The 14,984-nt window shown below is 46.6% G+C and overlaps 1 protein-coding gene across 1 annotated transcript; it reads left to right on the forward strand.

Annotated features, from left to right (window-relative positions):
• Positions 1-2,981: 2,981 nt before the first annotated feature.
• Positions 2,982-11,556, forward strand: LOC141264611 (SCAN domain-containing protein 3-like). The gene is made up of 2 exons (XM_073676890.1): positions 2,982-4,509; positions 11,444-11,556. The coding sequence occupies exons 1-2, from the start codon at positions 2,982-2,984 to the stop codon at positions 11,554-11,556; spliced, it is 1,641 nt and encodes a 546-aa protein (XP_073532991.1).
• The last annotated feature ends 3,428 nt before the right edge of the window (positions 11,557-14,984 follow it).

Consider the following 14,984-nt stretch of genomic DNA (forward strand, 5'->3'; position numbering starts at 1 on the left):
TTTTTCCCTCCACATGATGTTGCAGGGCAGGGACGGCTTGCCTGCTGAAATAAAAGCGGCTGGGCACGTTGTATTGTGGGACTGCCAATGCCATAAAGTTACGGAATGTGTCAGTCTCCACCAGCCTGAATGATAGCATTTCAAGGGCCAGTAGTTTAGCAATGCCAGCATTCAGAGCCTGTGCTCGGGGGTGGTTTGCCGAGTATGGGCGCCTTTTCTCCCATGCCTGTGCTAACGATGGCTGTAGACTGGCCTGGGAGTGTGAGGATGACTGGGAAAGTGGTGCTGTGGGTGGAATTACACTGTTTCTCTGTACAACAGTGCCAGAGATTCTTCCATGGCGATCCTGTGAGGAAGCCGAACCAGCTGTGTGTGAGCTGGAGGAAGAGGCTACAACACGAGCTGAAGAGGTGGTAGGTGGCGCTGTAGGTTGGCCTAGGTCTTCAGTGTGTTTGTGTAACTCCACCACGTGCTTGGTCCGCACATGTTTCCACATATTTGTGGTATTGAGGTTGCTGACACTTTTCCCTCTTTTCACCTTCTGATTACACAGCTTGCATTTGACAAAGCAAATGTCATCTGCAACTGTGTCAAAAAAGGACCAGGCACTGCAAGTCTTGGGAGCGCCCGCTTTGGATTTTGGAAGAGCCATGCTCCTAATGGGTGCCGAAGTGGAGGCTACAGGCAACCAAGTCTGCCCCCTCCCTCTCCCTCCTTTTTGGGCCGTTCGGGGAATCTCTTCCTCAGAGCTGCTCCCACCACCTTCCTGTCCCTCACGCCATGATGGGTCAAGGACCTCATCATCTACACCACCCTCTTCAAACAACTGCTTCTCCTGGGTAGTCTCGACAGCACAGTACGCACCAGAAAGTGGCACCTGAGTCTCATCATCAGATGCGTACTGAGGTGTGCTGCTGACCATAGGCACTGGCCCACCCGCCTCTTCAGATTCAGAGAGACAAAACGGTTGCGCATCACTGCATACTACCTCTTCTTCAAATTCTCGAATTCTGCTTGGCTGGCCCCCTCTTTCCAAGCCAAGAGATTCAGAGAACAGAAGTAGAGATGGCTCCTGTCCAGGGCTCTCTGACTGCCTGGGCAATTTGGCAGGTGGTGAAGAGACAGATGGGTGCTCTTCAGTGCTCAGGACCTGAGAGGATCTGGAACTAATTGAAGTCGATGCGTTAGCTGCCATCCATCCGACAACGGCTTCAATTTGGTCCTCGCGCAGCAGTGGGGTACGGCTAGCTCCTACAAAGCTGCGCATAAAGGACTGTTCCCTGGTAAAACTGGGGGATGCTGAGTCACTGGTGCCCGCAGCAGGCACAGAATCCCCACATCCTCTCCCTGCAGGCACAGAATCCTCACGTCCTCTCCCTGCAGAAACTCCACGCCCACGCCCACGACCACGACCACATGCCTTACTCCCTGCCTTCTTCATCTTGGTAGACTGATAAAGATAGGCAGAAAAGTACTAAGGGCTTAGTGTGCTTATTCCTGAACAGCTGCTAACAGGTATAAGAAACACTAATTTTATAAAGTGTGGACTAGACTTTAATATGAGCTAATGTGGCCTACACAACTGTAAAGTGGAGTGTTTGGTGAACTTTATTTAGGTTTTTTTTGTCACAAAAAGACACTGGATGTGCCTAAAGATGTAATAACGATAGTATCACAAACTTTTTGTAGCTATTACAATGTAGGAAGGTAACCTACAATGCAATAGATGAGGCTGCAAAAAATAGGCTAATACTAATCTGGCTGGGGCTGCAGGGCCCAATGCTGCAGAAAGGCTCCTCTATCTACTCCTATATAGTGTGTTTGGAATCAATTTAGCTGAATATGGATGGAACCACCACACTAATAGGAGATATCAGGAAAAATTATGAATTGGCAATAAAGGACAATGTATGAGGCAGTGACACACACTGAGTGCACTACAACCAGACGGGGTTGAAGCACACACTACAGGGTGAGCTGCACTCACACACCAGACCTTGCAGACAGCGGTGAACAGTACAGATGCAGAGCACTGTGCACTAGTGCTGCAAGACGGAAAAAAATTCTCTATCTACTCCTATATAGTGTGTTTGGAACCAATTTAGCTGAATACAGATGGAACCACCACACTAATAGGAGATATCAGGAAAAATTATGAATTGGCAATAAAGGACAATGTATGAGGCAGTGACACACACTGAGTGCACTACAACCAGACGGGGTTGAAGCACACACTACAGGGTGAGCTGCACTCACACACCAGACCTTGCAGACAGCGGTGAACAGTACAGATGCAGAGCACTGTGCACTAGTGCTGCAAGACGGAAAAAAAATTCTCTATCTACTCCTATATAGTGTGTTTGGAACCAATTTAGCTGAATACAGATGGAACCACCACACTAATAGGAGATATCAGGAAAAATTATGAATTGGCAAAAAAGGACAATGTATGAGGCAGTGACACACACTGAGTGCACTACAACCAGACTTGGCTGAAGCACACACTACAGGGTGAGCTGCACTCACACACACAGACCTTGCAGATAGCGGTGAACAGCACAGGGAACTGTGCACTAGCACTGCAAGGCACAGTGATTTAGAAAGTAGCTTGGGTAAAGCAGTATAGAGCAAATAGGTAGCTAAAACTGTCCCTCAGAACAACAGCGTCCTATCCCTAACTGAATTCACAGCAGAGTGAGCTCAAAATGGCGGCGGTGGCTTTTATAGTGCATCATGACATCATTTCAGCAGCCAATCACAGCCATGCCATTAGTTAAGATGCCTACATGCCTAACAGGATGTGCCCACACTTCTTAGAATCCTCATTGGCTGAATAAAATGAAAATGTCTCATTGCATTATGGGAACTTCCGATTCCGGTATACGATATTGCAATAGTATCGGAATTAAGTATCGGAATTCCGATACCGCGAATATCGGCCGATACCCGATATTTCAGTATCGGAATGCTCAACACTATCCATGACTGCTAAAAAAAAGAAAGCTGCATTTAAAAGAAAATACAATGAGTCCTACTTAAATTATGGGTTCATCGCAACTGGCGATTCACATGCCCCAAGCCCACTCTGTCTGATATGTGGCGACCGGCTATCCAACGAGGCCATGAAGCCTTCAAAACTGGTTCGCCACTTACAGACCAAGCACCCTGCATCAAAAGACAAGCCTTTGGAGTTTTTTGAAAGAAAAAAACGCGAACACGAAGGACAGAAGCAATTATTGAAGGCCACCACATCAACAAATGTGTCTGCTCTGAGAGCATCATTCTTAGTGGCTAACCGCATTGCCAAGGCTAAGAAGCCCTTCACTATTGGTGAAGAGTTGATCCTGCCTGCCGCTAAGGACATTTGCCAGGAACTTTTAGGAGAGGCTGCGGTTAAAAAAGTGGCACAGGTTCCTCTTTCAGCGAGCACTGTCAGTAGACGAATTAATGAAATAGCAGAAGACATCGAGGTACAATTGTTGGAGAGGATTAATGCGTCACCATGGTACGCAATCCAGGTTGACGAGTCTACTGACGTTGACAACAAGGCAATGATGCTGGTTTATGTGCGATATATTTTTCAGGAGGATGTGCATGAGGATATGTTATGCGCATTATTGTTGCCAGCCAACACCACAGGTGCAGAACTATTCAAGTCTTTGGATGATTACATATCAGGAAACCTAAACTGGTCATTTTGTGTCGGTATATGCACAGACGGAGCAGCTGCCATGACTGGACGGCTTTCTGGTTTAACTACCCGGGTCAAAGAGGTTGCGTCTGAATGCGACTCTACGCTCTGTGTCATCCATAGAGAAATGCTGGCAAGCCGAAAAATGTCACCTGAACTTAACAGCGTTTTGCAAGATGTGATTAAAGTTATTAATCACATAAAAGCACATGCCCTTAACTCACGTCTGTTCGAGCAGCTCTGTGAGGAGATGGACGCGGAGCACAAACGTCTTCTCCTACACACAGAAGTCAGATGGCTTTCTAAAGGTAGAGCACTGGCCAGAGTTTTTGAGTTACGAGACCCGCTTTATAGATTTCTTTTAGAAAAAGAATCGCCACTTGCAGCACATTTCAGTAGTAAGGAATGGGTCACAAAACTTGCTTACTTATGTGACATATTCAACTTTTTGAACGAACTTAATCTGTCACTTCAGGGGAGAATGACAACTGCCTTCAAGTTGGCAGATAAAGTTGCTGCATTTAAAGCCAAACTGGAAGTGTGGGGACGGCGAGTGAGAACAGGGATATTTGACATGTTTCAAACATTAGCAGGAATTTTGGAAGAGACCGAGCCTGAGCCTTCATTCTCCCAGCTGGTGCATGATCACCTATCTCAGCTTTCAGAAGAGTTTGAGCACTATTTTCCGACCACAAAAGACCCACGAACTAGGAAGAAATGGATTCGCAACCCATTTGTGAACAAGCCAGGTGAATCGACCTTGTCCGTGCTTGAAGAAGACCAACTGCTTGAGATTGCAAATGATGGTAGCCTTAAAAGTATGTTTGAGACTTCAAATCTCCCAACATTCTGGATTAAAGTCCAGGCTGAATATCCTGGGATCGCCACCAAAGCACTGAAAACTCTGCTTCCTTTTCCAACATCCTATCTTTGTGAAACTGGGTTTTCTGCCATGACAACAGCAAAAACGAGATTACGGAGTAGACTGGACATAAGGAACACACTTCGGGTTTCACTGTCTCCCATCACCCCTAGATGGGACCGTCTTGTTGCAGGAAAACAAGCCCAGTGCTCCCACTGATCCAGGGAAACAAGCCTGGTGCTCCCACTCATTCTGAACCTATGGTAAGTTGAATCACATTCTCATTATAAATGTCATAATTATATGATAAGTATGCACTAAGCTCCACCCCTCCATAACCCCACCCCCATATGACCAAAGCCCCGCCCCCACCCCCACCGGGCCATGGAAAACTGGTCTTGCTTAAAGCCGGTCCCTGGTGCAAAAAAGGTTGGGGACCTCTGCTCTATAGGATAGGTGATCACTTATTGATCATTTGGGTCCGAACATTGGAAAACGCACCTATTGGAAGAATGGGGAAGTTTTATCCCTGACAGGACACTTATCCCCATTTTAAAATGCAGCAACAGGTGGGACGTCTGACCGCAGCTCCATTCATTCTCTTGGGGGCTTCCAGAAAAGAACAGCGCTCACAGCCACTGAGGGAATGAATGGATCAGTGGTCGCATCTCACATGCCGCTCCAGTCTAATGGGGAGAAAAGCTCCACATTCTGCCAATTGTGTGCCAGCAGTCAGACCCCCACCAATCAATATTATCAATGATCCAGTGGAGAGGTGATTACTTGTTTTCACCGGAGAACCCCTGTAAGTGCATCTCTGCTGCTCTGGTCCAAGTATTTAATCTCTAAAGCCACGGCCCCACTATCAGTATTTGGTCAGTATCCGGTCAGTATTTTTTTTTTCAGGAGTGGGAGCCAAAACCAGGCGAGGAACAATCAGAGAAAAGGTAGAATAGAAACAAGTCACCAATTCTGCATTTATCACCCACTACTTGATTTGGCAGCGACTCCTGAGAAAAAATACTGACCAAATACTGATGGTGGGGCTGTGGCCTAATGGAAAAAAATATTTTCCTAGTTAATATCAGCAAGAACAAAATGACCGCCATACACAACACAGTTCACTATATCAACACCAATAATACCACATACAAAAGGGACAAATATCGCCACACCATGACTAAATCACATATTACCACCACATAGTGACTGAATAATACCACATACAAGGAACAAATATGGCCACACCATGACCAGACCACATATTACCACCCCAAAGTGACCAAATACTACAATACTGATCATGAATACAAACCACAATACTAACAACCCTGTTATTACCACCAGCGACATTATACACAGGAGCTCTGTATATAGTGTCAGTGTACAGGTAACACAGTGATCACCAGTGACATTATACACAGGAGCTCTGTATGTAGTGTCATTGTACAGGTAATACAGTGATCACCAGTGATATTATACACAGGAGCTCTGTATATTGTGTCAGTGTACAGGTAACACAGTGATCACCAGTGACATTATAAACAGCAGCTCTGTATATAGTGTACAGGTAATACAGTGGTCACGAGTGACATTATACACAGAAGCTCTGTATATAGTGTATACGTAATACAGTGATCACCAGTGACATACACAGGAGCTCTGTATATACTATATACACACGTGGTCGGAATTGTTGGTACCCCTCGTTTAATGAAAGAAAAACCCACAATGGTCACAGAAATAACTTGAATCTGACAAAAGTAATAATAAATTAAAAATCTATGAAAATGAAGAAATGAAAGTCAGACATTGCTTTTCTGCTTCCACAGAATTAAAAAAAAAATTAAACTCATAAAATAGGCCTGGAAAGAAATTATGGTACCCCTGAAAATAATGTGACAAAAGGGACATGTTAAATCAAGTTGTGTCCACTAATTAGCATCACAGGTGTCTACAATCTTGTAATCAGTCAGTGGGCCTGTATATAGGGCTACAGATACTCACTGTGAGGTTGGGTGACATGGTGTGTACCACACTCAACATGGACCAGAGGAAGCAAAGGAAAGAGTTGTCTCAGGAGATTAGAAAGAAAATTATAGAAAAGCATGTTAAAGGTAAAGGTTATAAGACCATCTCCAAGCAGCTTTATGTTCCTTTGACTACAGTGTCACATATTATTCAGAAACTTAAGATCCATGGGACTGTAGTCAACCTCCCTGGACGTGGCCACAGGAGGAAAATTGATGACAAATCAAAGAGACGGATAATATGAATGGTAACAGAAGAGTCCAGGAAAACTTCTAAAGAGATTAAAGGTGAACTTCAAGCTCAAGGAACATCAGTGTCAGATCGTACTATCCATCGTTGTTTGATTCAAAGTCGACTTCATGGGAGACGACCAAGGAGAACACCATTGTTGAAAAAAAAAATAATAAAAAAGCCAGACTGGAATTTGACAAACTACATGTTGACAAGCGACAAAGCTTCTGGGAGAATGTATTATGGACAGATGAGACAAAAATGGAAGTTTTTGACAAGGCACATCAGCTCTATGTTCACAGATGGAAAAATTAGACTATTCTGAAGTGGCCTTCTATGAGCCCTGACCTAAATCCTATTGAGCATCTTTGGAAAGAGCTGAAACGTGCCGTCTGGAAAAGGCAACCTTCAAACACAAGACAACTGGAGCAGTTTGCTCATGAGGAGTCGGCCAAAATACCTGTTGAGAGGTGCAGAAGTCTCATTGACAGTTACAGGAATCGTTGGATTGCAGTGATTGCCTCAAAAGGTTGTTCAACAAAATATTAAGTTAAGAAGAAGCATCATTTCTGTCCAGGCCTATTTCATGAGGTTAATTTTTTTTTTAAATTCTGTGGAAGCAGAAAAGCAATGTCTGACTTTCATTTGTTCATTTTCAAAAATTTGTAATTTATCAGATTCAAGTTATTTGTGTGACCATTGTGGGTTTTTCTTTCATGAAACGAGGGGTACCAACAATTTTGACCACGTGTGTAGTGTAAGTGTACATGTAGTACACTGACTCACCAGTGACGTCTCTAGGTGAAGTCCTTCATCTTCGCTTTTCTTCTTCATCAGGTACAGACGGCCATCACTTCTTCCAGCCAGGAATCGTCTCTGCAGAAAATAACACACAGTTACCAATAACTGATCTCTTCTAGAGAATATTCCCACTTTTCCCCCCTGACTTCTACACTATACCAGTTGAATAAAAAAAGCAACATAGTGCCATCCTGCACAGTAACAGGACTCCTCTTTTGTCCCATCCCATGGAAAACAGTTTCCTAAAACGTAAATTATATTACAGAAGTAATAATGTAATAATAATAATTGGAATCTAAAGTAATAATGTTCCCCACTAGCCACCATAAACTAATAAAGTATGTTCCTCAATCTGGCCCCCAAACAGTAATTAAGTCCCTTGTCCAGCCAGGCACCCCCATATGTCCCTTCTGGCCCCCATATGTCCAGGGTGGCCTCTCCATATATTTATCCTAGCCCACATGTATCGAGCCTGCCCTCCCCCCCATATATCCATCTTAGCCCCCATGTGGCCAGCCTGCCCCCACCCCACATATCCATCCTTGCCTCCATGTTTCCAGCCTGCCCCCCCATATATCCATCCTGGACTCCATGTATCCATCCTGACACCCCCTTGCATATATCCCTTTTGGCCCCCATTTGTCCAGTGTGACCCCTCCATATATTTATCCTAGCACACGTGTATAGAGCCTGCCCCCTCCCATATACCCATCCTAGCCCCCCATGTGGCCAGCCTGCCCCCCCATATTCATCCTTGCCTCCATGTTTCCAGCCTGCCCCCCCCATATATCCATCCTGGACTCCATGTGTCCAGCCTCCCCCCCCATATATCCATCCTGCCCTTCCCCCCTGCATATATCCATCCTGACACCCCCCCATATGTCCATCCTGCCCCCCCATATATCCATCCTGGACTCCGTGTGTCCAGCCTGCCCCACCCATATATCCATCCTGGCCTCCATGTGTCCAGCCTGCCCCCCCTACATATCCATCCTGGCCTCCATGTGTCCAGCCTGCCCCCCCTACATATCCATCCTGGCCTCCATGTGTCCAGCCTACCTCCTCATATATCCATCCTGCCCTTACCCCCTGCATATATCCATCCTGACACCCCCCATATATTCAGCGTGCCCCTCCATATATTTATGTTAGCCCACATGTATCGAGCCTGCCCCTCCACATATCCATCCTAGCCCCCCATGTGTCCAGCCTGTCCCCCCCCATATATCCATCCTGGCCTCCATGTGTTCAACCTGCCGCCCCCCATATATCCATCCTGGCCTCCTTGTGTTCAGCCTGCCCCCTCTACATATCCATCCTGGCCTCCATGTGTCCAGCCTGCCTCCTCATATATCCATCCTGCCCTTACCCCCTGCATATATCCATCCTGACCTCCATGTGTCCAGCCTGCCCTCCCATATATCCATCCTGGCCTCCATGTGTCCAGCATGCCCCCCCATATATCCATCCTGACCTCCATGTGTCCAGCCTGCCCCCCCATATATCCACCCTGGCCTCCATGTGTCCAGCCTGCCCCCCCATATATCCATCCTGGCCTCCATGTGTCCAGCCTGCCCCCCATATACCCATTCTGCCCACCCCCCTTTGCCTGTGTCCAGCCAGGGTCCCCCCTTGTGTGTCCAGCCAGGGCCCCCCCATTTGTGTGTCCATCCAGGGCCCCCCCTTGTGTGTCCAGCCAAGGCCCCCCCTTGGGTGTCCATCCGGGCCCACCCTTGTGTGTCCAGCCAGGGTTCCCCCTTGCGTGTCCAGCCAGGGTTCCCCCTTGTGTATCCAGCCAGGGTTCCCGCCTCGTGTGTCCAGCTTGGCCCCCCTCGTGTGCCCAGCTTGTCCCCCCTCGTGTGTCCAGCTTGGCCCCCCCTCGTGTACCCAGCCAGGGTTCCCCCTCGTGTGCCCAGCCAGGGTTCCCCCTCGTGTACCCAGCCAAGGTTCCCCCTTGTGTGTCCAGCTGGCCCCCCCTTGTGTGTCCAGCCAGGGTTCCTCCTTGTGTGTCCAGCCAGGGCCCCCCTTGTGTGTCCAGTCGGCTCCCCCCTTGTGTGTCCAGCTGGGCCCCCCCTTGTGTGTCCAGCCTCGGTTCCCCCTTGTGTATCCAGGCAGGGTCCCCCCTTCTGTGTACAGCAAGGGCCCCCCCTTGTGTGTCCAGTCGGCTCCCCCCTTGGGTGTCCAGCTGGGCCCCCCCTTGTGTGTCCAGCCAGGGTTCCCCCTTGTGTATCCAGCCAGGGCTCCCCCCTTGTGTGTCCAGCTTGGCCCCCCCTTGTGTGTCCAGCTTGGACCCCCCTCGTGTGTCCAGCCAGGGTTCCCCCTCATGTGTCCAGCTGGGGTTCCCCCTCGTGTGTCCAGCTGGGCCCCCCCTTGTGTGTCCAACCAGGGTTCCCCCTTGTTTGTCCAGCCAGGGTCCTCCTTGTGTGTCCAGTCGGCTCCCCCCCTGTGTGTCCTGTCGGCTCCCCCCTTGTGTGTCCAGCTGGGCCCCCCCTTGTGTGTCCAGCTGGGCCCCCCCTTGTGTGTCCAGCCAGGGTTCCCCCTTGTGTGTACAGCAAGGGCCCCCCTTGTGTGTCAAGTCGGCTCCCCCCTTGTGTGTCCAGCTGGGCCCCCCCTTGTGTGTCCAGCCAGGGTTCCCCCCTTGTGTGTCCAGCCAGGGTTCCCCCCTTGTGTGTCCAGCCAGGGTTCCCCCCTTTTGTGTCCAGTTGGCTCCCCCTTGTGTGTCCAACTGAGCCCCCCTTGTGTGTCCAGCTAGGCCTCGCTTGTGTGTCCAGCCAGGGTTCCCCCCCTGTGTGTCCAGCTAGGACCCCCCCTTTTGTGTCCAGTTGGCTAACCCCTTGTGTGTCCAGCCAGGCTACCCCCTTGTGTGTCTGTCCAGCTGGGCCCCCCCCCTTGTGTGTCCCACTGGGCTTCCCCTTGTGTGTCCCGCTGGGCTTCCTCTTGTGTGTCCAGCTGGGCCCCCCCTTGTGTGTCCAGCCAGGGGCCCAGACCATTACACACACACACACACACCTCCTCCTGAGTTGCGCGCCTCCTTCACAGCAGGCCCATGACGATGACGTCATACGCCGGCCGGCGAAGGGAGACGAGCAGCTTCAACTGCTTCACAGGGACGTGCGCCGCGGTGGTTCAGGTAATGAACGCCGCGTGCGCGCGTCCCTACATACACTGTGCATGTGCTTTTAAAGGGCCCGTGCCCCTTAAAACCGCAGGTTTTTTTTTTGCTCTCTTCTCCCCCCTCTCCTCTGCAGCAGGGGGCGGGGCCCACCGGGAAAATTCCCGGTATCCCACCAACCCAGACCGACCCTGATCGTGAGACAGAAGAGTAATCCAGCAGTCCAATGCCCAGAGAGGCATTTAAGGGGTTAATTAGCAGAAAAATCAAGGTATAGCACACTAAGGACCCATCCACTAATAGGAGCAGTAAATAATACAATGTAATAACTAGCAAATGACAAGGGGAACTATGGGTACTTAAATAAGGTGAAAATGGACTCTATTAGCCCTATTATTGTTCTGCTGACCACCCTAGTGATTGGCCGGCTTTGAGATAGGAGCAGTGACAAGTAAATTTAAAACTTTGCTGTATAGACTGAGACAAAATGAGCAGAGTCATCTCGTTATAATTAGAAGATGATTGAGATAATGATAGGACTGTTCTACTGCTGGAGGTTTAGATGGGGCAGGATATTATTCCTGTACAGTAAGGTTCTGTATGCAGCTCCCCTGCAGACTTCACGATCCCTGGAAAGGGAGCTATAATTCATCACTTCCTAGAGGCGGTGACAGCCTATAACATTTCTCTGTTAATGGATTCCTATTCTTTGCAGCTGTTATAAAGGACACACATGATGCTGTACAGTCTGTTCAGATAAAGCAGCAAGGAGGTGTGTGGATTTCCAATATGACCGCCTTCTGGAAAGGTTCTCAAAATGAAAATTAATAGCATCCATATGTATATAAAAAGAAGAAAGACATTACTTGTCTTCTACACACATCAATCTAATAAAGGAAAATTACAGTGGTACATATGACTCATAAGTCATTCACTTTAGAGTAAAAATCCAGCCAAAAATAAAACACTTGGTCTACAGTCACCCATTAATAACCTTTACAGTATGAGTTCTACATTGCAGCAGTCATCTACTTGATATATATATATTTTCCCAACAGGAGCATATAGGTTTCAAACTTCTCCCCTTTAAAAATCTGGAAAATGTTATTCGGAAATAATTCATCAAGAATCCATTTATGAGAAATCCTATGACTTTCAAAAACATCAATTTAATGCAACCTCCTACGCTGTCGAATGTCATCTATCGATCCTCGATGTACTGTCAGTGTGAAAGTGCTTATCTTGACTCCAATGTATTTACCAGGAATTTTAATTGGTGGCCCATCCTTGCAAATAAACCATCAGCATTTCATTCTTGGGTGTACAATCTTTGGGACCCTAACCAACCAGCTGAATAAAAGGACAGTGGCACCTGTGGCTTAAATATGGATAACTTTAATGGGGAAAACTGTAGTAACAGACACACTTTGCAACCTTCTGCATTTGCCCAATGGCTCTGTCCCTTGAATTCAAAATGAACAGTGATATAACCAGGCTTCCCCAATTAAAGCAACCTGTCATGAGTTTACCGCAAATAGAGAGGGGCCAGAAGACCGTGGTGTCTGATTTCATGTACTTCTGCACTAATTAGAAGCACTTCACCATCATATTAAACAGTGCAGGTTTCTGCTAGCTGTGCAGGGGTTAATCTGTTCAATTGAGAGCTTCCCTGCTCTGATGGTCTCAGCTGTTCAGTGTTGGCCACTCTCCTCTACTATATATTCTTGCCTCTGGCATTCAGAGACTGCCAGTGTTACTTCATACTGCCTGGTTCTGGAGCTGGAGGTGTTGGTTGTTTGAGGATGCATTTGGAGTGTTGTTCTAAAGACTGTTGCTTGGTGATTCAGCTGTATGCAAATCCTCATCCTCTCCTTTTTAGTTTTTTTCTTCCTATTCTTCATTCCTCTCTATTGTCTGTGAGTGCATATTTGTATGGTTGGTATTTTCAGTTATTCCTGTGCGTCTTCCCTTGTTAGTCTGGTTTGTGTATTCTCATACACTACTACTCCCCACTTCCCTGGCTGGGGGAGGGAACAGATAAAGGGCTGATTCAGGAGCTCAGCAAGGTACGTGGCGCCGGCATCTTCACTATTAGATGTAACCCCCAGAGGAGGGATAGCTAGGGGGCTCCTATGATTAAGGACAGGGAAAGAACCCCAGGCCCCAGGATATCCAACAAAAGAGTCCTGACACAACCTATCATATTCCAGAGTGACAGCTATCCAAACTCTACCCATTGACTCATTGTGCAGTCAGTATGAAAAATGTTTACATTGGCCCATGCGGCACAATAAACCTTTCATTCTTTATTCAAAGCTATTTTCTAGAATTTTATTCTTGCAATAGACCATCAGGTCATGATTGTTTAGTGTACGAGTCTTGGGACTTCAGCTAATCCACAGAATAAAGGGACAGCATCACTTGCAACTCCCATTTTTCCATTTAATGCAATCTCCCAAACTGCTGAATGACAGTTCTCCTTAAGCTGGCCATACACATTAGACATATGTCAGCCGAACCCCAATATCAACAGGTTTGGCGGACGGTCTAATGTGTATGGGGGAGCTGACCGACAGATGGACTGGACAGATATCAGTCAGGCATGTTCGATATTGGACTGCCGATTGCATTATTCTCCCTGAGATGACACATCAGGTGCAGCTTTCTCATAGAAAACACAGGAACACTCTGCCAAATGAGCGCTCCTGTGTTTGGGGGAGATGGCTGAGATGGCTATTGGCAAAACGATCTTTCGGCCCATAGCCATCTAGTGGCCATCTAATGTGTATGACCAGCTATACTCTTTTCATTGTATTGTCAGTGTGAAAGCTGCTTATCTTGATTAAGATCTCTCATTTTGTTATCAATAATTGCTGGTTCATCCTTGTAATAAACCATCAGCATTTGATTATTGGCTGTGTAAAACTTGGAACCCTAGCCAATCAGCAGATTAAAGGGACAGTGGCCTTCATGACTTCCATATGAATCATTTGAATAAGCAAAGCTACAGTACCAGGCACAGCTAAACAAATATAGATCCATTGGCATTTACCCTTTTTGCCCACATGCCCGGTCCCTTCAAACTGGAAATGAACAGTGATATTACCAGGCCTATCCCGTGATATTATCAGACCTTCCCATTGTACTATCAGTGTGAAAACTGCTAATTTTAGTTCATGCAGTTACACTGGGGGTACAAACCTTGGGACCCTAAACAATCAGCAAAATGAAGAGACAGTGGCACCCGTTACCTTCATATTAACCACTGGAATGAGGCAAACTGCTGTAGGAGGCACAGACAGATTTTTCCCATTGCAATGTCGGTGTGAAAGCTGCTTATCTTGGCTCATGCAGCACAATAGACCTGATATTCTATCATCAAAGGGTTTTCGGAGATTATTAGGTGATGATTTATTCTTGCACTAGACCATCAGCTCATGATAGTTGAGTATACAAACCTGTGGGCATTTGCCATGTTTTCCTCTATAAATGTGTGGCTGGGGGCCATGAGACCATCTCTAACAACACCCCTTCTCATGTTGTGTATATATATTTATACATGTGCCCCAGATTTACAGCAAAAATTATTCCACTAATTTCAACTGAAATGTTAATTATTTTCAATACTCCATAAAATACAAGTGCAAAATGACCTTCATAATTTAGGCGGTAGAGAAAACTAATTGCTTTCCCTGCGTCTCTCTTCATACCACTCACACTTTTATATAGACTTCACATCGATTTTTGTTGAGCTCGATTCCTTTTGTGTTTTAACAACAGCAGAAAAAAAAACACCAAAATCTCATTACACTTTGCAGATATATTGTTTCTGTATAATTTCCTTTCCTATTTTGATGATTTACAATATTTAAATCATTCTTATTAATGAAAAATGGTGTATTCAACCTCCGGAAAGAGTAACAAACATCCGATTAGTTATTGCTTTTCATAACAAATCAAATTCATTACAAATCTCCCCAAAAATTCTGATTAGATAGGAACCAAAAGTTTTACAATTTAACTTGCACCAATTCTAGCAAAATGGAGGCCACCATTTTTCTTGGTTCTGGGAGGCAAAAAGGGGTTAAAAAAGAAAAATGTTATATTCATCCTTCTTCACTGTTCTCGATCAGCTCCTTCTGTCTTCTCTCTTCTCTTTTATTTCTTCTGTTTTCCTCTTCTTCCTTGCCTCCGACACTGCTTTTATCCACCAGGTGCCGCACCATTGTGCTAAAAATCTGTTTTGTGCCGCATGG

This window comes from Phyllobates terribilis, unplaced genomic scaffold, assembly GCF_046119375.1.
Source record: "Phyllobates terribilis strain yellow unplaced genomic scaffold, ASM4611937v1 Scaffold_4__5_contigs__length_816908805, whole genome shotgun sequence".
Classification (NCBI taxonomy): Eukaryota; Metazoa; Chordata; class Amphibia; order Anura; family Dendrobatidae; genus Phyllobates; species Phyllobates terribilis.